We start from the raw sequence: 25,007 nt of genomic DNA on the forward strand, positions 1-25,007 counted from the left end.
TTTAATGTTAATTCACTTCTCTTGCTGGAAGGAATTATGCTTCTTTGCTAATGTACAGAAATGAAACTGTCACTAAAACATCTGGTTATATATTATTCATTAGACATAAATCACCTTTACTCCAAAGACCACATAATAAAAACACAAATCATGAATAAATCAGAGAAAGACCTGACACTACACACTTAAGGTCAATAATACAAAAATGAAATTCCTAAGATATTTGCTGACCTGCTCTATACAGTATTTCTACCCACATAAACCTAGGAACTAGCTGTCTCAGTGCTCAATATAGGCAGAGAAAAACTCAAAATTCTCAGAACGTCTCAGTACTTTGAATGTCTGCATTGTCTACATATTAGTGGCTCTAATTTGAAATTTTTCTGTGTAGCACATTTGAGGACCACCAGCGTATTTTTAAAATACTCAGACTAGCCTACTCAGGCAGTTTCCTTCATAAATTCTCCATTTCACTCACACCTACTATAATTAACCTCAAAGGTGGATTCCACAAGGGTACCTGAAGGAAATAACTCAAATCCTCCGAAAAAGTAAGGGGCCATATTTGCTGTGCTATATCTGGAAAATGGAGTCTTATATAACTACCCATTATTTTACTTTAAACACGTTAAACGTACAATCAAGATTTTAAGATACCTGTTGATTGTGACAAGTAGAAATTTCAGTGGAAAAAAGGAATCACCAAAAGTCTTATTGCTGCCATTTAAATTCTTTGTAAATCAAAGGGTCAAATGTTCATTATAGAAGCCTGATCTGACACCAATCTAAGTTATTAAAAATTCAACAACTATACCCCAATGCAAGTAGGAAAAAGTAGATTATCTACCAATTACACTAAGTATTCCAGCTTATCGTCTTGGAACTCACCAAAAGTAGATTATGTAACCCAAATCACTCAGACATGAGTTTTAAACATAATTCTCATCAAAGCCACGTCTCAATTTTTTTTAATTTTTAAAAGTAAAGCGTATTACCAAAACACTGAATGCAAGCCTATTCTTTTCACAGCAAACAAATTTCTTCACACACCTCAAGGAAACCTAACATTTCCAAACCACTTTACCCCTTAAAGGCACACAATCTCTCAAACTTTCTGACAGCCATGCAGTATATACCCAAAAAGGCTTGAAGACGGTAAGACCATAATGGTCTTAGCGGGCAGATGATCGGAACGAACCTCGAAGTTTCAAAGACCAATTTTTACTAACAGTATCTCTGGGAGCAAGGAGACTACTTTTACAGGAGGGAAAGTATCTTGACAGCCTGGGCTAGGGCTCCCTGGAGACACCCAGTACCAAAGATCTCAGCGTCAACGACTGGGTTCAAAACGCGAAGCTTCCATCAGAAACAAACCAAGACAACCCCTCCCCCCACGACTCCTTCGGGGCAACCTCGCGGTTTTAGAAAGCAGCAACAGATACTCGCCGGCAGGCAGGCGGCACTCCAGGAATGTTTTAACCAGGAGTGGTCTCCCCGCAGCCCACCTGGAACCCCGACGCCGAGTAGCGCCTTGCGAACCCAGACTCCAGCACCGCGGGGGGGAAAAGGGGCATTCTGCACAAAGCGCCCCTACCCCACCCCCACGGTGCAGACACATACCCCTGGGCAGCGAGGGGGAAGCCCGGAGGAAAAACCCCACATTCCACGCCGCTGGCCTCGGAGAGGGGCCGCCGAGAGGCTGGAGCCCCCGCCCCGGGAGGCGAGGGGGCCGCACGGCAGCCCCGGCCTCCGCGCTGAGGAGTGGACAGCGAGGGGTTCCCAACGAAGGATGGAATTCAAACCCTGACCTTCTCCTACTGGGTCCTCCGCAAGCCGGACCCACCACCTCCGCCGAGACCCTCGAAGAAATGGGAACAATGAGAAGCTGCCTCCCCCGCCATCCCCGCCCCAAGAGCGGCCGGGGGCGGCGGCGCCATCTCCCCTCACACCCCCCGCGGGCAACACACCCCCCCCAGCCCCCAGGCCGCCGTCAGCCGCCCGCAGCCCCGCCGAGCCGACGCACGTCCCGGCCCGCAGTTCCCGCGCCCTTCGCCTCCCCGCCCGCCCCACTCACCAGCTCCTGCCCCAGCCCGGGATTCCACTGGCCGCGGCCAGACCGAGACTCAGGTACAAGCAGCCGCGGCCGCCGGCGCCGCCGCACAATATGGCGAGTCTCGGCTTCCGCAATGGAGCTCGGGAAATACAACAGGGGCCGCTCAATATTCATGAGAGACTGAAGGGAAGCCGGCTCGGCCGGCGCTCCGGGGAGGGCGGGAAGGAGCGAGCGAGCGAGCGAGGGGGCGGAGGCGCAGGACGGGGACGTGCACGGCGCGGGGAGGCCCGCGGCGCGAGGGGAGGGGGCGCCGCCGCGTGCTGGCCTGGAGGGCGCGAGCCGCCCCTCCCCGGGCCGGCCGGCCCCGCCTCCCGGCGCCCTCGGCGGGGTCGACGCAGCCCCCGGGCAACGCCCGGATGTCGACGGCGCCGCCTCGTTCTCTTCGTTCAGGCTGCTTGTGCTCTTCTGCCCCTGCCTCGGCCCACCCATTACGCCTCCTTGGTTGGGGTTTGGCCTCAAGAGTTCTGCTCTCTGTGACTGCCTCCAGTTCTTACACCCATCTCACCTGGTAGACATCGTCATTAGGCATTCAGCTCTAGAACTTCACCTGAACTTCGGCCCTCTGCCTCCCCATTCAACAAACACTTACCATCCTGGCAGAGTGAACCTACAAGATCTAATTATTCCAGGGAAAATGACCTTCTATTCTAGAAGTATATTGTTGGACGTCTGTAAGTATTCCGATTGTTTTCATCAGCTCTTTTATACCTTGCCGTTTTATTCCTACCTTCTTGGCCCCTTCCAGTATTATCTTCTGAACTTGAGAATATAAGAAGTAATAGATTAAATAGATGTAATTATTACCTAAAACACAACCAATTAGTCTACCAAAAAAATATGTAAAATGCGTATAAATTAAGCGATAAACTGAAGAAGTAACAAGCGAAAGAGCTCCCTGACCTCAAGGTATACTATTGGTGAGACGTCCTTTTTCTTTTGAAAAGATAACCAACAAAATCAGACAGTAAATATGAAGGCATTTGTGACATAAAGAAATGGACGGCCCTATAAAACTAGGTTTATAGCCTCCAGGTTGTCTCTAACCATTTGAGTTAAGTAAATTGCATAACCTCTCTGGACTTACTTTTCCTCATTTGCAAAATGAGAGGATTGTGTTGGATGATTCTTGGTCTTTTCCAGCTTTTGAACTTTCTAAAACTCTCCAAGCAATGCCAAATAAATGGTATGAATTTACATAGCATTTTGGAAAAGAAAAGGATTGATTCCAGCTGGTGTGTTGAAGGAAGATTTCCTAAGGAGCTAGGATTTGGGTAGTACTGTGGCAGATAGTTTTTGGATGGGTAGAAAGAGGACAGGTGTTAAAATATTAAAGAAAACACATTATGTATCCTACCTAACAATCCATTAAAGTAAACGAGCAAAGCATTATTCTTTTTCAGTGACTTGAAAACTTTCACCTACTATCTATAGCTTTAAATAAAAAAATGACAATTCTTGGGAGCCTGGCTGGCTCAGTGGGTAGAGCATGCAACTCTTGAACTGGGGGTGGTAAGTTCCAGCCCCATGTTGGGCTTGGCGCCTCCTACTTAAAGAAAGAGAGGAAGGAAGGAAGGAAGGAAAAGAAATGACAATTCTCAGACTCCACAAGCCCTTCAAGGTTAAGCTCTTTCTCCAGTATGAAAAAAAAAAGTCAAAATACAGATGGTCCCCAATTTACAATTCCATGTATGACTTTTCATCTTAACAGTGGTTGAAAGTGATACTATTCAGTAGAAACCGTACTTCAAATTTTGAATTTTGATCTTTTCCTGGGCTAGCTATATGTGGTAGGGTACTCTTGTGATGCTGGGCAGCAGCAGTGAGCCACAACTTCCAGTCAGCCATTGGATCAGGAGGGTAAACAACTGATAAGAAACCTACATACACTTTGTACCTACCTATATACAACCATTCTATTTTTCACTTTCAGTACAATATTCAATTATATGAGCTAGTCAACACTTTATTATAAAATAGGCTTTGTGTGAGATGGTTTTGCCCAACTGTAGCTAATTTAAGTGTTCTGAGCACATTTAAGATAGGCTATGGTGTTCAGTAAGTTAGGTATATTAAATGGATTTTGACTTACAATATTTTCAGCCTCCACCAGCTTATCAAGACGTAGCCTTTTCGTGTGTCCAGGAAGAACTATAATCAAGGCATGCTTCTTATAAAGGTCCTTATAAAGGTCCACTTTCTAGAGATAGTGCAGGTGCAGAACCATCCCTTCTTTATTCATGACGACTACATGTGTAGTTCAATTAAGGGTGTTGATAATTCAGAACCTTTTGCTCCAGTTATGCCTGTGAAGATAATGTGTGGTTAGATTAAGAAATTCAATTGATGTTGCAAAAAGTGATCATTTGTAGCAAGCACAGGAACTTTATGGTTAAAAGTTAAATATAGTACTTAAAAAGATTCACAGGAGAATTAGTGGGAAAATGGAAAATTTATGGGTTATCTGGATTAAATGTGATTAAAAAGCTAGACCTTAGGCTAGCATCCTTAATATGAAAGACACTACTGTCAAATTAATGGAAGTCATATTATCTATTATATCTCTTACTCAAAAACTTGGCATTGAGGGTGCTATGGGCCTCCCCTGTCTATATTAATCAGGAAAGATTTTGTTATGGTATAGTAATAAAATTTCCAAAATCTCCATGCCTTAACACAACAGAAATTTATTGCTTATTCATGCTTTGTGCTTCATATGGATCAGACTCCCTCCGTTCCGGTCACTCCAGGAACCAGATTGATAGAGGGTCCACCATTTTGTAGCTATCTCACCTAGATCACAGCTACTTGAGTTTCTGTGGCAGAGGAAAAGACTAAAGAATCCCCATGAACTTTTCATAGCCTTAGATTGGGAAAAAAAACAATTACTGATCGAATTTCATTGGCCAAAACTAGTTACTTAGCCTCCCCCATCTGCAAGGAGACTGAGTCCTTGTACCAAGTCAAGAGAAGTAGGGATATTGATGAACAATACTAATGTTACCCACCCTGACCCCACCAGTGAGCTCCTATATATTATGAAAAAACTCCCAAGAAGTTTTATTCCATAACACTGGAAGTTATGCTTTCAAAAGTAAATTCTCTGTACTTGTTAAGAGTTGACTATCATGTAAATAGAATGGACCTTCCATTTTCTTCCCCTTTGTTTTAGTTGTATATTAAATCAATGTCAGTCTGTCTAGTGATTTGACATAGCCAACCTACATTCCTTTTGCTAACTTTTTGACCTGACCTAAGGGATATTACCCTTAAAAACATTTTCTACTAATACTCGCCTCCCATGTTACATGTACTAATTGGAAGTCATAATCATATTTTGAGTAAGAAAATGTTAAATTAACACTACATAATACAAGTATCATAGTATAGGTAGATGACTCCATGAACTCTAGGTTAAAAAGATTCTTTTTGGGGCAGCTGGCTGGCTCAGTTGGAGGATTGTGTGACTCTTAATCTTGGGGGTGTCAGTTTTAGCCCCATGTTGGGGGTAGAGTTTACCTAAAAAGAAAAAAATATATATTATTTTTCCCTCAAAACTTGAGAAGTAGTACCCTATTAATCACATGGTGAACTGAGTACAAAAATCATTTCTGATCACAAAATTCACGGCTTTACTAGCTTTCTGCTATGGTAATGCTACAAAATTAGATTAGTTCAGCTCAACCAAGTTTTACTGAGTATCCACTATGTGCCAACACTTTGCCAAGTTCTTGGAATAAAGCTATTAATGTGAGTAGGACATAAGTTTCTTGAGAGCAGAAATCATGTCCACCAGTGTATACCTAGAGATTAGTGTGATGCTTGGCACATATACTAGATGCTCAATAAATAGGTGTTAAGAAAATGAAAGACAGAATCTTTGATCCCAGTGTGTATATGAAATAGAGCAATACATATGAGCTTGGTTTGCCTCACTTTTATCACTTATGAGCAGAAATTTCTATTGAGATTGCCGTTAGTCCTTGCAGAGTCTTTCTCTAGGCAGTGTGTTTGAAATGGGAATTTATACCTGCCTGTTCTATATATACCACATGGATTTCTATTTGGCTGTGTTCCAAATATCTAACTGATACCTGCTCTTCCAAAATGAAGATTGCAGGCCACCAATAGCCTGTTAAAAATAAACTATGTACGTGTCACAGTTTCTATAGCACATTTATGTTAATTATTTCAGGGAATCTTCAGATCAGCCCTCCAACGTATTATTCCTACTTTATAGACAAGAAAAAATGTGACTTCTGTGGTTACAAACATTGAGCTCATAAGTGGCAGAGCTGAGGCTCAAACCTAGGTCATCTGAATTCAAGCCCGGGGATACTTCCCTTTATGCCGCAGGTGCCTTCCCACTCGATGCTGCACACACAACTCCAGCATTTTCCTTCTTTCTAATGGGTAAGCAGCGGTAAAAGACAAACATCTCCAGAGCTTCCTCTCAACACTAGTATTATTCCAATCCTCAGTGCTGTCTATTTTTAAGAAGCTAGAGATGATGTTAAATGTAACTGTATAAACCTGACCCATTGACAGAAAACCAGCAGGTCTTGTTTTTTTTCCTTAGAAAATTTGCTTTAAGAAAACAAAACAAAATTAAAAGTTAGATCAGAAGACAGGAATAGCTTGGGATTTAATCACCATCTATATATATACTGTTGTCAAAATATATCTTCTACCAAAATCTTTATTTGCCATTGTTTAGATGTGTTGTGCTTTCTTGGAAAGGGTCAACTTAAGTAGGGACGTTATAGAAAGGCCTAAAGAGACCTATAATTTAAGGTGGCTTCAGGAAACCAGCAACTCAAGATTTACAACCTCTTCAGCTGAAAAAATATAGCTCTAGCCACAGGCTTTAGTGAAGTTTTATTTGTATTTCAGTGTAGTGCATTTCTTTTTGTGACATTTCCCTTGGTGTTTTAGTTCGTTCCTTTTTATATTCCCAAGGCAAACAAAATAATTGGTGCTACTCTTCACTACTCAACTCGAAGGAGTTAAACAGATTAAATGAGATGGGCTGGTTAGACTTTTGGGGAGAACTAAACAATATTGCTCCTTCCCTCCTATGGAGACTTGGAATGGTATTTTATGTGTCCCAGATGTGGCCACATTCTGCCTAACATCTGTTAGTGCATTTTATTAAAATAATGAACTAGCATATGTTTGAAAAGTCAAAAGAATGAATAAAAGTTTTCATTCTGATGCAACACAAATAGCCAACTGTTTCTTTGTAGTTAATAATGGAGCATATAAATGGGAAATACTATTGTGATATCCACTTCAAATATAAGTTAAAGTATGATTTAATAATTATTGGCTTAAGCTTTCTTTTTTTTTAAAGATTTTATTTATTTGTCAGAGAGAGAGAGCACAAGCAGGGGGAGAGGCAGAGGGAGAGGGAGAAGCAGGCTCCCCACTGAGCAAGGAGCCGGATGCAGGGCTCCATCCCAGGACCCTGGGATCATGACCTGAGCCGAAGGCAGTCGCTTAACCAACTGAGCCACCCAGGCGTCCCTGGCTTAAGCTTTCTAATATGAAAAATGTTTATTCCATTCAAATAAACTTTGGAAGTTTTTTTCCTTTCAAAATGTTTATTGCAAGGGAAGAGTTTTGTGCCTTGGCATTGATATAGGAACACCAAGAATCATCTTGGAAGCTAACAAGGAATAGATAATTAAGATCAAAACTCAGAACTAAAATGGAAATTTCTCTGGAAAAGAAGGCAAGAAGATCCTTGTAGGGAAGTACTGTTGAAGAGTGCAAAATACTTAAATCAAATGACAGCTTACTCAAACTGCCTTTGTGGACATTTTAATTTTTCTCACTTAAAACAAGCGTGGTGCTAGAATGGTTTTTGTGGGGTGAGTGGAGGGTAAAGACATCTCTTATCTAACACATTTCTTGGAAATGTTTTTAGTAAAGAATTTAAAAGAACTGTCAACTCCCACCCATACAGAGAAAATTTTGTTTTATTTTAGACTACATCAAGATCTGGAAACCCCTGCAGTAGCCATCCATCTGCTGAGTTATTTGCATTTTATACTCTACAGAAGTAAGCCATTAAAATATACATCGAATAAGACACTAAAGTAGGTTATAATTCAGGTAAATCCAAAAACCATTCTGGTCAACCTAGAATAATGAGGTTTTATGTGTTACATCCAGGAAGAGATAGTTTCTAAGGATTTTAGTAAGTACAAAAGTTTCATCATTTTTTAAATAAACAAATTTCACAGACCATGCTTATAAGATCAGAATCCCCTTAAGGATTATGAAGTCTGTCACAAATGAAGTATGGGATAAAGGTGGCTGCAAAAGAACCTTCTTGTCATAGTATCCTGTTAAGAATATATGGGCGACCTATCTCACCCTGTTGTGTCCCTCTCCAACACTCACTCCTCTGATCTAATTAGTTCTTGTTCTAAGGCAGTACGGATTCTCTTAGTGTATTTTCAATTCCTTGACTTGACATTTACACATCCTTAGCCTCCGTCTTCACTCTTGGACTTTATTACATTAGCTGTCCTGGTTTGACCCTTCCCTAAAATTTAAAAAGACGACTGTGGGCCTGACCTCAGCACAGCTGTGCCTTCTTCCACATGATCCAGTTCTTAGCTATCTGCCAACCTATTCATTTCCTGACTTGCTCTTTAATTAGGCTTGTCCATATTCTTATCCCAGCCTTTAGCTTAAGGCTTGACACATAGTGAACTGCATTACAAGAAGATGTCAAACGTAACCTGGAGATACCATGCCATTCATGGTACAGGAAAAGAGCCATCTTTATCAACAAATGCAGAAAATACAGAGCCCTTTAGTGGAAAAGAACAAAGAAAGGAGGTTGCTGTCTGTAGTATAGAATACTCCAGGAACAATCTTCGATCAGGAGAACCCATGTTAGGAACGTCATGTGACATTGTTGCAGCCACCCCCCGGCCCCCACCAAAAGAATAATGACCAACAGGAAAGTTTGTTATTGGTGGACTTTCAATTTGGATGTTGATTTTGAAGAGTCCTGTCAAAACATACTAACTTTCATACCAAGAGTATAAGTTTAATCCTAATATTCCAAGTGGAACTTGAAAGTTGACTAGTTCTCAGGGCGCCTGGGTGGCTCAGTCGTTAAGCGTCTGCCTTCGGCTCAGGTCATGATCTCAGGGTCCGGGATCAAGCCCCGCATCGGGCTCCCTGCTCGGCAGGAAGCCTGCTTCTCCCTCTCGCACTCCCCCTGCTTGTGTTCCCTCTCTCGCTGTGTCTCTCTCTCTGTCAAATAAATAAAATCTTAAAAAATAAAAAAATAAAAATAAATGCTGCAGTGAACATGGAGGTACATATATCTTTAAAAAAAAAAAAGTTGACTAGTTCTCAAGCCAGATTTAGCATCTTTCTCCCCCACTCACTTGCCTAGATTATCTGTATGCAAATATGTCCCCCTAACCCACCTACGAGAGTGAAAGTAGCATGAGGGCACAATGTCATTATTCATCTTTCAATGCCAGTCATTATTCATCTTTAAATGGGCCCCCCCAAAAAATGGCCCCAATACTTGACACATTGTAATATATAGGCATACCTATGCTTTGCTCCTAAGATACATCTAGTATGCCTTTAGGTAATGAAAATAACTAGTTTTTAAAAAGCAGTCACTAAAAATACCTGCTTTGTATATTTTACAAAGAATGTTTAGTTTAATCATTACCACAATACTTAGAAAATGAAAATTTGAATAGGCATAATTTTCTACCTATCATGTTCACACAATTATAATACTAACTGTTGGTCTATGTTTATGAACACAGATATTGCATACATTAATGATGTGCATGAAAATGACACAACCTCCTAAGAGGGCAATTTGGTAGTTCTCAAAATTTTGAATGTGTATGTCCTTCAGCCTAAGAAATCCAGTTTTAGGAATGTATCTTACAAAAGTACTTGCACAAGTGTGCAAAGAAATATATACGTGGATGTTAATTTTTACATTGCTTGTGTTTGTAAAAACCTGAATATAATTTTATTTTTGGTTAAGTAAATTTTAGTATTCTGTACAGTACTGTATACCATATAACTGTTAAAAAAGGATAAGATAAAGCTACTGCTCAACATCACTCATCATCAGGGAAATAAAAATCAAAATGACGATGAGATACCACCTTACACCTGTCAGAATGGCTAAAATTACTACACAGGAAACAATAGATGTTGGCAAGATTGCAGAGGGAGGCGAACCCTCTTACACTGTTGGTGGGAATGTAAGCTGGTGCAGGCATTCTGGAAAACAGTATGGAGAGTCCTCAAAAAGTTAAAAATAGAACTACCCTATGAGTCAACATTTGCACTACTACCTATTTACCCAAAAGGTACAAAAATACAGATTCAAAGGGACACATGCACCCTCATGTTTATAGCAGCATGATCAACAATAGCCAAACTATGGAAAGATCCCAAATGTCCATCGACTGATGAATGGATAAAGAAGATGTGTGTGTGTACACACACACACACACACACACACACACACACACACACACACAATGGAATAGAATACAGCCATCAAAAAATGAAATCTTGCCATTTGCAACAATGTGGATAGAACTAGAGGGTATTATGCTAAGCAAAATAAGTCAATAAGAGAAAAACAATTATCATATGATCTCGCTGATATGTGGAATTTGAGAAACAAGGCAGAAGATCATAGGGGAAGGGAAGGAAGAATGAAACAAGATGAAACCAGAGAGGGAGAGAAACTATGAGACTCAGTTTCAGGAAACAAACAGGGTTGCTGGAGTGGTGGGGGGTGGGAGGGATGGGGTGGCTGGGTGATGGACACTGGGGAGGGTATGTGCTATGGTGAGTGCTGTGAATTGTGTAAGACTGATGAATCACAGACCTGTACCCCTGAAACAAATAATACATTTTATGTTAATTTAAAAAAAGATGTGGTACACACACACACACACACACACACACACACACACACACACACACACATACACACACACCACGATGGAATATTACTCAGCCATCAAAAAGAATGAAATTTTGCCGTTTGCAGGGCGCCTGGGTGGCTCAGTCAATTGGGCATCTGCCTTCGGCTCGGGTCGTGGTCCCAGGGTCCTGGGATCAAGCCCCACGTCGAGCTCCCTTCTCGGCGGGTAGCCTGCTTCTCCCTCTCCCTCTGCCTCTCCCCCTGCTTGTGTTCCCTCTCTCTCTCTCTCTCTGTCAAATAAATAAATAAATACGTTTTTTTAAAAAACTTGCCATTTGCAATGACATGGATGGAGCTAGAGTGTATTATGCTAAGTGAAATAAGTCAGAGAAGGACAAATACCATATGATTTCACTCACGTGGAATTTAAGAAATAAAACAGATGAACATAGGGGAAGGGAAAATAAAGGGGGAGGGAAGCAAACCATAAGTGACTCTTAAAGACAGAGAACAAACTGAGGGTTGATGGAGGTGGGCGGGGGATGAGCTAAATGAGTGATGGGTATTAAGGAGGGCACTTGTGATGAGCACTGGGTGTTATATGTAAGTGATGAATCACTAAATTCTACACCTGAAACCAATTTTACCATACATGATAAATAACTAGAATTTAAATAAAAACTTGGAGAAAAAAGCTACAAGTACTGACATAGAAAAAATATGTTATCAAGTGAACAGTCAAGTTTCTCAGCAATATATGTAATATGTACCATATATTCTATTTTCATAATACAAACATTCAAAAGAATATACACCAAACTATTAAGAGAAATTATATTTAAGGAAAGGAGAACTTTTGAGGACTTTCAGTTTCTAAATTATTTTTTAATTTTTTTTTTAAAGATTTTTTATTTGTTAGAGAGAGAGCGTGGGCGAGAGAGTGAGCAAGGGTACAAGCAGGGGGAGCTGCAGGCAGAGGGAGAAGCAGGATCCTTGCTGAGCAAGGAGCCTGATGCAGGACTCCATCCCAGGGCACTGGGATCATGACCTGAGCCGAAGGCAGACGCTTAACCAACTGAGCCACCCAGGCGTCCCTATTTTTTAATTTCTGTATCATCTGCATGTTTCACACTGGAATAAAACATTGAGTTTTATCATAAAAGCAGTAAAGATACAATTACATGTAAATAGTAAACATAAAAATGAGTGAAATTTCTGCACATATCTACCTATTATTAACTGAAGTATGGAGATAAAGAAAAAAGCTGTTCTAGATCAGGCATCATCAGCCAAAGCAAATAGAAAAACTAGAACTTGGAAATTCTTTGTTTCTAGAGATCTAGTTTTGTAGTGGCCTTGGAAATCAGGGAATTGAAGTCTTATTACTAGACCTCAATTTCCATTCTCCTAAACATTCCTGACCCTACTTAGTAAGAATTTAGGCTAAACAGGGACCAACCAATGATTACAGAACCCTCAAATAGCAACCCTTTAAAAGAGTTCTAGGACCTATATAATTATCTTGGGATTCTATTCTTTTCCTGCTCATTTATATCCCACAGTCTCTAGGGGAAATATCAGATGTTGTTTGCTAATTAAACTCCTAGTACTCCCTCCAGAAAGTCCTGCTGGTTTAGCTTGTGATTGCTGGAAACAAGTACAGATTTGTAGGTTGAGAATCAAATATTTGAATGTTCCATCTTATATACACCTATTCCAGGGAATTCTAATTTTCTAGACTCTTTGAGATTACCATATGTAAAAAGCTTGGGCAATACACTAGGCTGGGTTCAAGAGACTTGACCTCTCTTCAGATTGGATCAGATGACCCAAGTAAGGTCTGCAGTTGGGATAGAATGGTGGGGGGGAGCAGGGACAGGGGTTTGCAGAGATAGACTCAGGGACTGGCTGAAAAAGACAGGTTGTTTGTCCAAAGTGGTCAAATGCCCAGACCTGGAGCAAGAATAAAATACACAGGCAAGAAGGAAGTCCAAGAAAGCGGGGCACAGGATAAGTTTAAGGGGGTATAACACACCTACCTGAAAGCTAAATCAGGGGGTCTAAAGCCAAGTCATCAAGAGTAGCTATCTTTCCTCCTCCTCCAGGAGAGGATGACAAGTGAGGTGAGGAATAAGGGCAAGGTGCAACATGGCTGGTGTTAGCTGAGGCTGGCAAAAGGACACCCCTGACCTTGATTCTAGATCCTAAAGATTCAGGTGAGCCTCGTCTGAAGACACATGCAGAACAGGGTACTGATTGAGGGTTCTGAGAAGCAGAAGGTTAGGAAAACTAGAGATGGATCCAATAGCATACCAAATTTGCAAAAATCCCCCAACGTAGATGTGAGCAAGAGCCAGGGTCAATGAGAGCTGAACATGTGATAATTGGCTTTCTCTTGGTGCTAATTTCTTTGACCCTCTGACCCTCTCTAGATCAGTCTCTGTTGTGACTTCACATCATGTCCCCAAGCTCCGAATTTTGGAATGTCCCAGGTTTAGTCTTAGGACTTTCTTCCTTCTTAATTTACTTCCTCTCTCTGGGTGATCCTATTCAGTAATGTGGCTATAGTGCTACCCATATGTTAACTACTCTCAATTTTCTCAAAACTTATGGATTTCTCTAAGTTTCTGGAAAGTTAAGGACCTCTCCAAACTATCCAACTCCCTTTTCAGCCCCTCTACTTGGATGTCTAATAGGTATCTCAAATATAAAATGTCTAAACTAGATCTCCTCTTCGAAATGTAAACAAAGAACAATATATGATTTTTAACTGTCCTTTTATTTGTAGCTATAATATCTATATTGCTTTGTAGACCCAAGGGAGTTAAAAGAAATTGCTCCTTATGATTACTTAAACCACATAAATAACTCAAAATGTGAAATTAATGTTTTAAGTGTATTTGCATACATGTTCATTTATACATTCCCTTAGCAAGAGTCTACGGCTCTTAACCACACTCAGTAATTCAAAGAGATGTAAGACACAGACCCTATCTCAAAGAACCTAGCATCTAGTAGGGGACACAGACACATACCAAATGTGATGAGGTAAATAAGAGAAAGGCAGTAGGAATAGTTCTTCCTGAGGCCCATTTTTAATTACACACTATGGAATAGCACTTCTCATAGGACTCCAGTCTTGGCAACATTAGCTTTATCCTGAAAACGATAAGAGTTGTAGATAAATTCACAACTGTGCTAATAGCCAACAATCTCATAAACTCTGTATGTGTCAGGTACTGTGCTAAGTATTTTAAGAAGCATCATCTCATTTAATCTTTATGCCAACTTTATGAAGAGGTTACATAATTATTACCATTTTATGGATTAGAAAATAGAGGTTTAATGCATTTTAGTACTTGCCTAAGTCACCTGAAGTAATAGGGCAGGCAAATCCATATCCTTAACCACTATTTAAACTACCTTCTCACAATTGGTGACCCTGCTTTAACTAGTAATAATGGCGCTAGGTTTTTTTAAATATTTGTACTACAATAAAAAATAAATATACAAATAATCCAAATAGTGAATATCCATATATGTTAGTAATAATAATCCCCAGTTATTAAGGATAATTGGATAAAAAGGACTATAGCATAAGAAGTCATGAAATGTTGGGTTCAGTTTTTCAAAGCTCATAAAGATACAGGATTAATCATTGTTTCAAGTATCCTGCTGATTCCCTTTGGAGATAAGTTACTAGTCCTAAAGTACATTCTGTGTTCTGGGCCTTCTGTTATTACTATAACATAGATAAGCTAAGATGGAAAAATCATCAGACTTGCAAAAGCTAAGAGAATAGAAGCCAAAGCCTATAGAAATATAGTCTTCTAAATTTATTATCTGTTATGCATTGATTTATCACATATGGTGGGAATTTAAACCAGATGTATGCTTACTGGAAGAGGCTATCCCAACACAGACAGGAGAGAGGAATGTGACCTCAGCTTGAAAGTAGAGAATCAGAACTTGGTGGTGGTTCAGAAGTTTCCTTTTATGCTAGTTATATAACAATAAAAGTTCTTCAGTCATCTTTTCAAATTAACTGAGACATCATTTCTTAATCTGGAAGTTGAAACTTCTGGCTTTCGAAATGCAATTATTTTCATATTGAAAAGGTGTAGATTTTGAGTCACTCTTGCTTAATCTAAAGCAAAACATTTTTGGAAAATACAGCTCTTATATGTAAATATTAAAATTTACACATTCCTGTTTGCTTCATTCTCATCTGGAATTTAGATATCAAATTTTAATAGCTAGAATTCAGTAACACATCTTTGTCTGCCATCTGCTTTTTTTAACTGAGGCGTTAAAAAATCTATTCTTTCAAGTCACATTTAAGGGTGTACATCTAAGGGGAAAAAAAAAGACCTAGCCTAACATGAGTAATCTACCTATAGTTATGTAATCTTTTCATTTTTTAAAACTTAAAAAATCACTATTGAAGAAAACATTTCTCATAGTAAATGCTTTAGTTTGAGAACAGTCTGAACAATAACAACAACAAAAAAACAATATGGAACAACTTGCAGTCATTTCTCTATTTTTTGAGGGGAAATTATCTTGAAAATCATTAATTGAGCAAAGATGTATTTCTCAAAAGCACTTGTGATTTAGTTTTCAGTTTATTTTTACAATATATTTATGTGACAAGACACTTAAAAAATAATTAGCCAATTTTAGGCAGTTTCTATCACAGGAGGACAGCCCAAGACAACTGATTATACTATGGAGACATGTATATTGACTGCCAAAGAGAGTTAATTTGCTCAAAGCTAGGGTGATCATTGACAGTCTCAAAAAACACAGAAAAAAGGTCCCTTTCTATAAGGATTTATCAGTAGAAAACTAAACACCTGCCTAAAAGAAGCTACCTGAATATCTCATTGTATGTCTATAAACTGCCAAAACAATTGGCTCATTTGTTTAACTTCCCTCAAACAAGTATTGAGCAGTCATTGTGTTCTGGACACTTCTAGGCAACAGGGGAGAAAACAAAAAACATGTAAATGATATGTCTTGCTTACCCAGCTTAAGGTAATTACATGATAACATTTCTTTCTTATGGAGATAAGATTTACATTCAGTGAAATGCATAGATATTAAGTGTACAATTGGATGAGTTTTAACAAAAGTATATATTCATGTAACTACCGCCCCAATCGAGACATAAGACACTTCCATCTCCCGTAGAAAGTTCTTTCATGTCTTCCTTCAGTCAGTCTCCCTTCCCAGATAGGCAGTTGTGTTCTGATTTCTATTATTATGCTCTTGAAGTCACATAAATGGAATTATATGGTATGTATTATTTTGTGTCTGATTCTTTTACTCTGTACAGTGTTTTAGAGATTCATTTGTATTGTTGTATTAGTATTTTATGACAAATATTCTTTTATATACATACATGACATTTTTTAAAAATCCATAATCCTGCTGATGGATATTTGTATTTGCTTCCAGGTCTTGGCTACTAAAAATAAAGCTGCTGTTAACACTCTTGGTCAAGTTTTTGTGAATGTAGATTTTCATTTTCTTGGATAAATACCTAGGAGTAGAACTGCTGGGTCATTAAGTGGATATATAATTTTATAAGAAGCTCCCAAACAGTTGTCCAAAGAGATTATATCATTTTATACTCCATCAGCAGTGTATGAGAGTTCCACTTGTATAACATGCTCACTAACAATTGATGTTGTCTTTTTGTTTTAGCCATTTTAGTGGGTGTGATGTGGAATTTCAATATGGTTTTAATTCATATTTCCCTGATGACTAGTGATGTTGAGTATTTTTCATGTGCTTATTGGCCACTTTTTGTGAAATGACTGATTTTTGCCTATTTAAAATTTTTTTATCCTTTTTTTTTTATTTGTAGGAGTCTTTCGTATATTATTATATAAGTTCTTTACCAAATATATGTATTAAGTATATTTTCTCAGTTTATGGCTTACAGTTTTTAATAGATTTTTTTTTTTAAAGATTTTATTTATTTGAGAGAGAGAGCACGAGCCAGGGGGAGGCAGAGGGAGAGGGAGAAGCAGGCTCCCCACCAAGCCAGGACCCTGACGTGGGGCTCAATCCCAGGACCCTGGGATCATGACCTGAGCCAAAGACAGATGCTTAACCATCTGAGCCACCCAGGCGCCCCTAGATTTAATTTTTTTAGAGATGTTTTAGGTAAACAGCAAAATTGAGCAGGTGGTATAAAGAATTCCCATCTACTTCCTGCCCCCACCTATGCATGGCCTCTCCCACTGTCAACACCCTGCACCAGAGTGGTACATTTGCTACAATCAACTGACACATCATTATCACCCAAAGTCCATAGTTTAAATTAGGGTACATGCTTGGTGTTGTACTATGAGTTTGGACAAATATATAACATAATGATATGTATCCACCATTGTAGTATCATATCATATAGAGTTCTTTCAATCCCCTAAATTCCTCTTTGTTCTGCCTATTCATCTCTTCATACATCCATCCTCTGACAACCATTGATTTTTCTACAGTCCTGTAGTTTTGCCTTTCCCAGATGTCATATAGCTGGAATTGTATGTAGCCTTTTCAGACTAGCTTCTTCCACTTAATAATATGCCCTTAATTTAAAAAAATAACAATAATATGCACTTAATGTTCCTCCATGTCTGTTCATAGCTTGATAGTTCATTTCTTCTTAGTGCTGAATAATATTCCATTGTCTGGACATAACATGGTTTATTTATCCATTAACCTACTGAAGGACGTCTTGGTTGTTTCCAGATTTTGGCAATTGTGAATAAAACGCTTTAAACAACTGTGGGCATGTTTTTATGTGGACATAACTTTTCAACTCATTTGGATAAATACCAAAGAATGCAATTCCCAGACCATGTGGTCAGAGAATGTTAAGTTTTGTAAGAAACTGCCAAATTGTCTTCCAAAGTGTCTGTACCATTTTGCATACCCATTAGCAATAAATGAGAGATCCTATTGTTTCATATCCTTGCCAGGCTTTGGTGGTGTTAGCATTTTGGATTTTGGCCATTCCAATAGGTGTGTAGCGGTATCTTGTTGTCATTTTAATTTGCAATTGTATAATGACGTGGTATTGATCAACTCTTCATATACTTATTTGCTGTCTATCTTCTTGGGTGATATGTCTATTCATTTTCTGATCATTTTTTAGATCGTTCTAATGTAAGAATTTGATATACATATACATTGTAAACAGATTAACACAATCGAGGTAATTAACATATCCAATACTTCACATAGTTAAGATTTTTGTGTGGTGAAAATACTTAAGCTCAACTCTTAAATATGGGCTGCTTCACGAATTTGCATGTCATCCTTGCACAAAGGCCATGCGAATCTCTGTATCATTCCAATTTTTGTATATGTATGTGCTGCAGAAGTGAGTACTTGAGGCTTATTTTTTTCCATACATTTTTACAGTTGTTCCAACGCCATTTGTTTAAAAAAATTCCCAATCTCATTGAATTCACTCGGCACCTTGGTAATATTCAGTTGACTATACATAAACTGATCTATTTTTTATTTCACTGTTCTGTTCCGTACACATACACACACACATTTTATTACTGTGTTGTTTAATCCAGGCTGGATTCATTACTATATTTTTATAATTATTTTATATTTATTATATAAAATTTAATTTTTTAAAAATTTCATTTTTAAGAAAGTAAAATTAAAACATTTCATGGTTCCCTGAAAATATTGGGGGCCCTAGGCACTGTGCCTAAGGCTAATTGGACCTGATAGGGGTAAAACTAGATTCTGCACATGTAGCCCTGTCAGAAACTGGGTGCGGAGGCCTATGAAACTTTCTTTAGGAGCACAGGCGAGGCTTGTGGGCCCTAAGATTAATAGCAAATATCTAGGGCACCTGGGTGGCTCAGTTGGTTAAGCGACTGCCTTCGGCTCAGGTCATGATCCTGGAGTCCCGGGATCGAGTCCCACAATGGGCTCCCTGCTCGGCAGGGAGTCTGCTTCTCCCTCTGACCCTCCCTCCTCTCATGCTCTCTCTCTCTCTCATTTTCTCTCTCAAATAAATAAATAAAATCTTAAAAAAAAATAGCAAATATCTAGGGGCCTATGATAGTTTACTTTCAATGTTATATTTTCATTGTATTATCCCTATGACTAAAGTCTTGTTAAATATTATGATACTGACTCAGTTGGTCTATGGGGAATTAAGGAAAATATCTTTTTAGTCAGTGTTCTTAGTTGTAAGCAACAAAAGCTGCCTTTGGTTGACGGAGTAGAAAAAGTTTTATTAAAGGGCATGAGGTAGTTAACAAAATGGTTGGGATATTTGGAACATTAGGCTCAAGGCTAAGCCTCAGGAAGAATGCCCAAACCACATCCCATGAATAGGTCTAATGAGGAAAATGTTGCCACCACCAGCCGCTAGAAGTTACAGTTTGTCTCACTGCTGTTCTGTGTGAGGAAGGCAGTTGCAAGAATTATCATTACCGTCATTAGTGTCAATTATTATTTTTGCCAAGAATTCAGTCTTCCAGCCCCTGTAAGTGCAGAGTGAGAGACCAAATGTTTCATTAATAATTATATAAAAACACTTCACCACATATAAGACCCCAAATATCTGAAAACCATAAAGTCAAGAAATAAGGAATTCTCCATTTCTCAAGAATTTCTCAAGGAAACAAAAATACTACATAGTATATATCCTCAAGGAGCGTACAATTTTCTGAAGGAGGTAAGCGTATGCATGACTATTAGTAAAACCATTTTCCTGTGTAATATAAGTGAAAAGATAGGGGAGCAGAGAGGAGGAGACAGTTTCAAATCAGGAGCATTTGCACCTTAAAGAATAAGCAAGGAATGGAACATTCCACAATAGAGGGAACCAAGTGGGCAGATAAGCAGAGTTAAATTGAAGGGTGTATTTGAGGTTTTAAGATTTACAACTTTAACAAATTGAATACTGATTTTATTTTTTTTTAAGGTTTTATTTATTTATTTGACACAGAGAGAGAGATAGTGAGAGCAGGAACACAAGCAGGGGAAGTGGGAGAGGGAGAAACAGGCTTCCCACGTGAGCAGGGAGCCTGATGTGGGACTCGATCCCAGGACCCTGGGATCATGACCTGAGCCAAAGGCAGACACTTAATGACTGAGACACCCAGGTGCCCCTGAATACTGATTTTAATACAAGTAATTATATTCCTTTACAAACCAGTTTTCCCTGGACAGTGATAATTATCAACTGACAGCTGGGTCACCTGGGTGACTCAGTCATTCGGGCATCTGACTCTGACTCAGGTCATGATCTAAGGGTTGTGGGATCTAGCCGGCTCAGGCTCCGTGCTCAGCAGGGAGTCGGCTTGAGATTCTTTCTCTCCCTCTCCTTGTGCCCCTCCCGCCGTGCTCTCTCTTTCTCTCTCTCAAATGAATAAATAAATCTTTTAAAAAATTATCAACTGACAAAGCTGTGAACAGGGTAAAGTTACAGTTTGATTTTAGGAATCAAGAGATCCATTTAAGTTTGAAGGGGCAGAAAACAGAAATCAAGGCTAAAGAGAATATATGTGGTGAGGAAATTGAAGGTACTTTAAACTGAAGAAACAGTCTATAATTAGAAGAAATATTTAAGTGATAATGGTGTTTTTAATTTAGAAAACACCTTTTTTTTAAGATATTTATTTGAGAAAGAGAGCAAGAGAGAGCACAAGCAGGGTGAAGGGCAGAGGGAGAAGCGGACTCCCCACCAAGCAAGGAGCCTCATTTGGGACTCGATTCCAGGACTCCGGGATCATGACCTGAGCCGAAGGCAGATGTTTAACCAATTGAGCTACCCAGGCACCCTACAAAAGACTTCTGCATATCTGAAGAGACAGAATGAAAAGAGTTTGTGGATGATAGAATAAATGAGGTGAGGAGGATAGGGGAGAATCCTCTGGGGGGAGGTTAGGGGAAAGCAGAGACATTGGAAAGAGGAACACTTATATAGGATGTGAAGGAATAAAGAAAATGTAAAGATGTTCTAGAAGTGGAAAGGAAGAAGGGCCAAAGAGCTCATTTACCAATAACTTTGATCTCTATAGAGCAGGAGGTTGAAGGTTAAATAATCTTTGGACAGTGAGGAGTTTCTAGAAAGTAAGCTTTGGGTTTTTTTGATTTATTTATTTATTTCCACACAGAGTGGGGAGGGACAGAGGGAAAGAAAGAATTTCAAGCAGACTCCCTGCTGATCGCAGAGCCTGACATGGGGCTCAATCCCATGACCAGAGTCAAAATCACTTGTTGGATGCGCAACTGACTGAGTCATCCAGGCGCCCCTAGAAAGTAAGCTTTTGCATGGCCTGTTCCCTCTGTCCTAAATGCTCCTCCTCATCACATGGCTTATCCCTCATCCTCTTCAAGTCACCTTCTCAATGAGCCCAACCCTCACACCATATCTGAAATCTCCACCTGCTTCTTGCAGTCCTGAATTCCCCTACCCTCTCCTTTTTCTTTTTTCCCATAGCTCTTACCACCTTCAAACATACTATATGATTTACTTGGTGTTTTTGTTTTCTGTTATCTGTTCCCTCCCATGAGAATGTAAGGCCACAGGACTGGGATTTTTGTCTCTTTTATTTACTTAGAATGATGGCTGATGCTCAATAAATATTTGTTGAATGAATACATAGAAAAGTTAGTGTTGAATTGAGAGCAAAAAACAAAAAAGACAGTTCCTGGAAGAGTTATAGTTAAAAACAGGACTGATAGTTGGTTTAAACCACATTACGGTACTACTTTTTCGAAATATTGACATACTTTTGTAACAGTTGGTAAACATCTGCCTAGGCATCCTTGGCTTCTCTCCCAGGCCCTTAGTTTGCAATTAAAGGGTAAATAAAGTGTGCAGCTAGGCGCCTCTCTCAGACCCTGCTGTGTCAGTTCAAGGTCAGTGCCTCTGCCATACTAGTTAAAATTTTTGAATATGTAGACAGTGTTAAGAAATCAATAAGAGATGGGGCGCCTGGGTGGCTCAGTTGGTTAAGCTACTGCCTTCGGCTCAGGTCATGATCCTGAAGTCCCAGGATCAAGTGCCACGTCGGGCTCCCTGCTCGGCGGGGAGTCTGCTTCTCCCTCTGACCCTCTTCCCTCTCATGCTCTCTGTCTCTCATTCTCTCTGTCTCTCAAATAAATAAATATCTTAAAAAAAAAAAGAAATCAGTAAGAGATGACCTAAAGGATTCCTGCGCAGACCAGGTTGAGATGAAAAGTGTGAATTTAGAGAAAGCCATGTCAACAAAATTCTATGACTTCCTCCAGGAATTATCAGGCTGGAGACCACATAGGTGACAGTAGAGATGATCCAGAAAGGCCAGATGTGATCATGAGAGAACATGGGCTAGAGACTTAAGGTACTAGGAGGGCATTTCTTTCGGATGGTTGACAGTGGAGTCCAGGTTAAGGGTAAAATGTCATTAGGAGACTAATGGGTTTGAGGATGTCGGAGGGCTCCCATGAGGAGAGAACCCAGAATGGTGGGTCACCCTACTATCCAGCTCATTTGAACTTTGGGGCTGAAAGACCAGAGAGACAGTGTCAACTTCAGTAATATTTTCCTAGTGTAATATGGATCTGAGGACCTTGCCATTTCAATAGTAAATTGAGACAGTACCTCTTTATCATGGTTGTCTTGACATGGGTTCATAGAACATAGTATAATCATGTATGGTTAATAGGTAGCATCTGGTAATCATACATTTTTCTTTTGGACTCCATCCCTAGCATATATTATGGTTTTAGCTTCCCTAGAGAATTCTGTATGCCAGTGAAAGCATTACCTTAAGATTATGTTGTAAAGTATACGAATGTAATGCATGTTATCATTGCTGTGATTGGCACCTGTACAAGCTCCAGACCACACCACTCCCATTCCACATTTCCTCGTTAGAAAGAGAAGCTCGGAAAATACTTATCCCCTTGCCAAGTAACTATTTCTGTACCCTTCCTTTCACTTTTCAAGAGGTTTTGATTTGCTGTTTGTTTGAATGTTATTAACAATCTGTAAAATGCAGATCCTACTTTGATTTCTACTCGTATATCACACAGTAATCTGTGTTGATTTTTTTTTAAGATTTTATTCATTTGAGACACAGAGATAGAGCATGAGCAGGGGGAGAGGCAGAGGCAGAGGGAGAAGCAGGCTCCCCGCTGAGCCAGGAGCCCAATGCAGGACTCCATCCCAGGACCCCAGGATCATGACCTGAGCTGAAGGCAGACTCAACCATCTGAGCCACCCAGGCGCACCTCTGTGTTGATTTTAATTTAATTTGGATCTACTTTTCAGTCTAGACATACGTTTGCCTTGCAATAACAGGTGATACTCATCTTTACATAGGAATATGCTCTTTTTAAAGTGAACTGTGGGTGAAAGTACAGTATTTTTGTGAGAAACTATGTAGTGAGAACACTGCTTGTATTGGAGAGGTGGGTGTAAGACAGGAATGATATATTTCTTCCTTAGCTTATTATAATTAGAGATATTTGTAAGAAAATAGAATCACTGTTGCCTAAGTGTTGCTCAGCTCCTGCTGATCAGTTCTCACTCACTGGCACCATCCTTTGTGATATAATAGTTAGTTGCTGTGGAGATGATTATCATGTCATGGAGAAAAAAGACAGGAATTTAAATGAAGAATGAGCAGCAGGAGCAAAAGAACATGCCAAAAGTCAAGCATTTCATCCGGTTTAATTTTCTCTTGCCTTTTTAATGTGTATGGTATATCATAAAGTTGGATGTATCAACCTAAATAATACGGTTTCAGGGTTAGTGATGACTAAGAACAAAAGGAAAAATTTAAAAGAAAAGGCAAGACATAATGCTGATATTCTTTACAGAGGCAAGACTAGGTTCAAGTTAAAAAAAAAATAATCATAAACATACACTGTTGGGCCATACCACCATAGTTTAGATAAACATTTAAGCTGTTTGGACAGTTCTGTCGCAGCCCAGCTTTTGAGAGTTGTTGAGGTAACTTAGGCATCGTTCAATAAGCAGGAAGTAGAATGCTGAGATAGAGAGTGGGCTTTGTAGCAAGCAGTTGGATTGAATAGCACTTACAAGGCAGGTCACTTGATCCTCTTTGAACTTCAATTTCATCAAGTATAAAATTGGAACACATTTGTAGGATTGTTTTCTGGGCTATTAACTGGTATGGACTCACATAATCATACCAGCTACTCACAGCCAATGTCTGTTCTGACTGGTCATTGCATTTATTCTGATAGGTCAGTGCCCATTCTGTGCTAGTTATTGAATATTCTGAATGTCATCTCTGTTAGTTAGGACAAAATAGGCTATGCTGCAGTAACAAATTGTGAAATCTCAGTAGTTTAACACAATGACATTTTTTGCTCTCATAGATTCCAGTGAGATCTGGCAGTTGTCCTCCCTCTTGTGACTAATGGCTCCTAATCCAAGATCATTATAACAGAAGAGGGATGGAGGAGGCATGCCTGTTTTTAACTTCCTTGACCCCAAAGAGATGTATGTTATTTCTATTCAATCCATTGGCCAGAACTAGTCACATGACTCCAACCTATCTGCAAGGGAGGCTAGGAAATGTAGAGGAGGTTATGGAGTCATTGGTGAGCCCTAAGTGTCTTGCCACATCACCCCTTGTTTTGGGAAGATTAGAAGGGATAATATATATAAAAGATTTCCAACTGTACCTGATGAGCTAGGTCAGACCACAAAAGTTGATCCTAGTTTAAGGCTTGATGTGAATAATGAATGATTTGGTTGAGATTATTTTCACTTTCACCTGACACCAGAAAAGAAACGGATGCAAGGATGCACATGAAACTGAGCAAGGATATAGGGTAGTGCATGTTGAATACAGCACCCCGGTGCCTCGACCTGCTTTGCTCCCTATGGAAGCATGTCTCTGAATGTTCAGCAGCCTCAGCAGCCCCTGTAGGGGAGGAATTTGCCAG

The 25,007-nt window shown here is 39.5% G+C and overlaps 2 protein-coding genes and 1 pseudogene across 21 annotated transcripts in view; 1 reads left to right on the forward strand and 2 right to left on the reverse strand.

Annotated features, from left to right (window-relative positions):
• The window catches only part of RNF2 (ring finger protein 2), a 49,215-nt gene extending 44,993 nt beyond the window's left edge, over positions 1–4,222 (reverse strand). For 14 of the 20 annotated variants that reach the window (XM_025877767.2, XM_073900105.1, XM_073900108.1 and 11 more), the window contains exon 1: positions 2,075–2,294. The gene's annotated coding sequence lies outside the window, so the exon portion shown is untranslated. Of the gene's footprint in view, positions 1–1,446; positions 1,528–1,808; positions 1,825–2,074; positions 2,295–2,618; positions 2,714–4,202 lie in introns of those variants that run through there. The other 6 variants (XM_073900097.1, XM_073900100.1, XM_073900098.1 and 3 more) reach the window with 4 other exon arrangements.
• The window catches only part of LOC141374044 (uncharacterized), a 72,784-nt gene that overhangs the window by 487 nt on the left and 47,290 nt on the right, over positions 1–25,007 (forward strand). The window contains exons 2-3 of the mRNA XM_073900271.1: positions 1,834–2,127; positions 2,240–2,784. Of these exons, the coding sequence (XP_073756372.1) occupies positions 1,834–2,127; positions 2,240–2,784 (839 nt within the window). The remainder of the gene's footprint in view (positions 1–1,833; positions 2,128–2,239; positions 2,785–25,007) is intronic.
• Positions 18,345–18,444, reverse strand: LOC112828926 (U6 spliceosomal RNA; annotated as a pseudogene).

This window comes from Callorhinus ursinus, unplaced genomic scaffold, assembly GCF_003265705.2.
Source record: "Callorhinus ursinus isolate GAN/ISIS: 27379988/994484 unplaced genomic scaffold, GSC_fseal_2.0 scaffold13, whole genome shotgun sequence".
Taxonomy (NCBI): domain Eukaryota; kingdom Metazoa; phylum Chordata; class Mammalia; order Carnivora; family Otariidae; genus Callorhinus; species Callorhinus ursinus.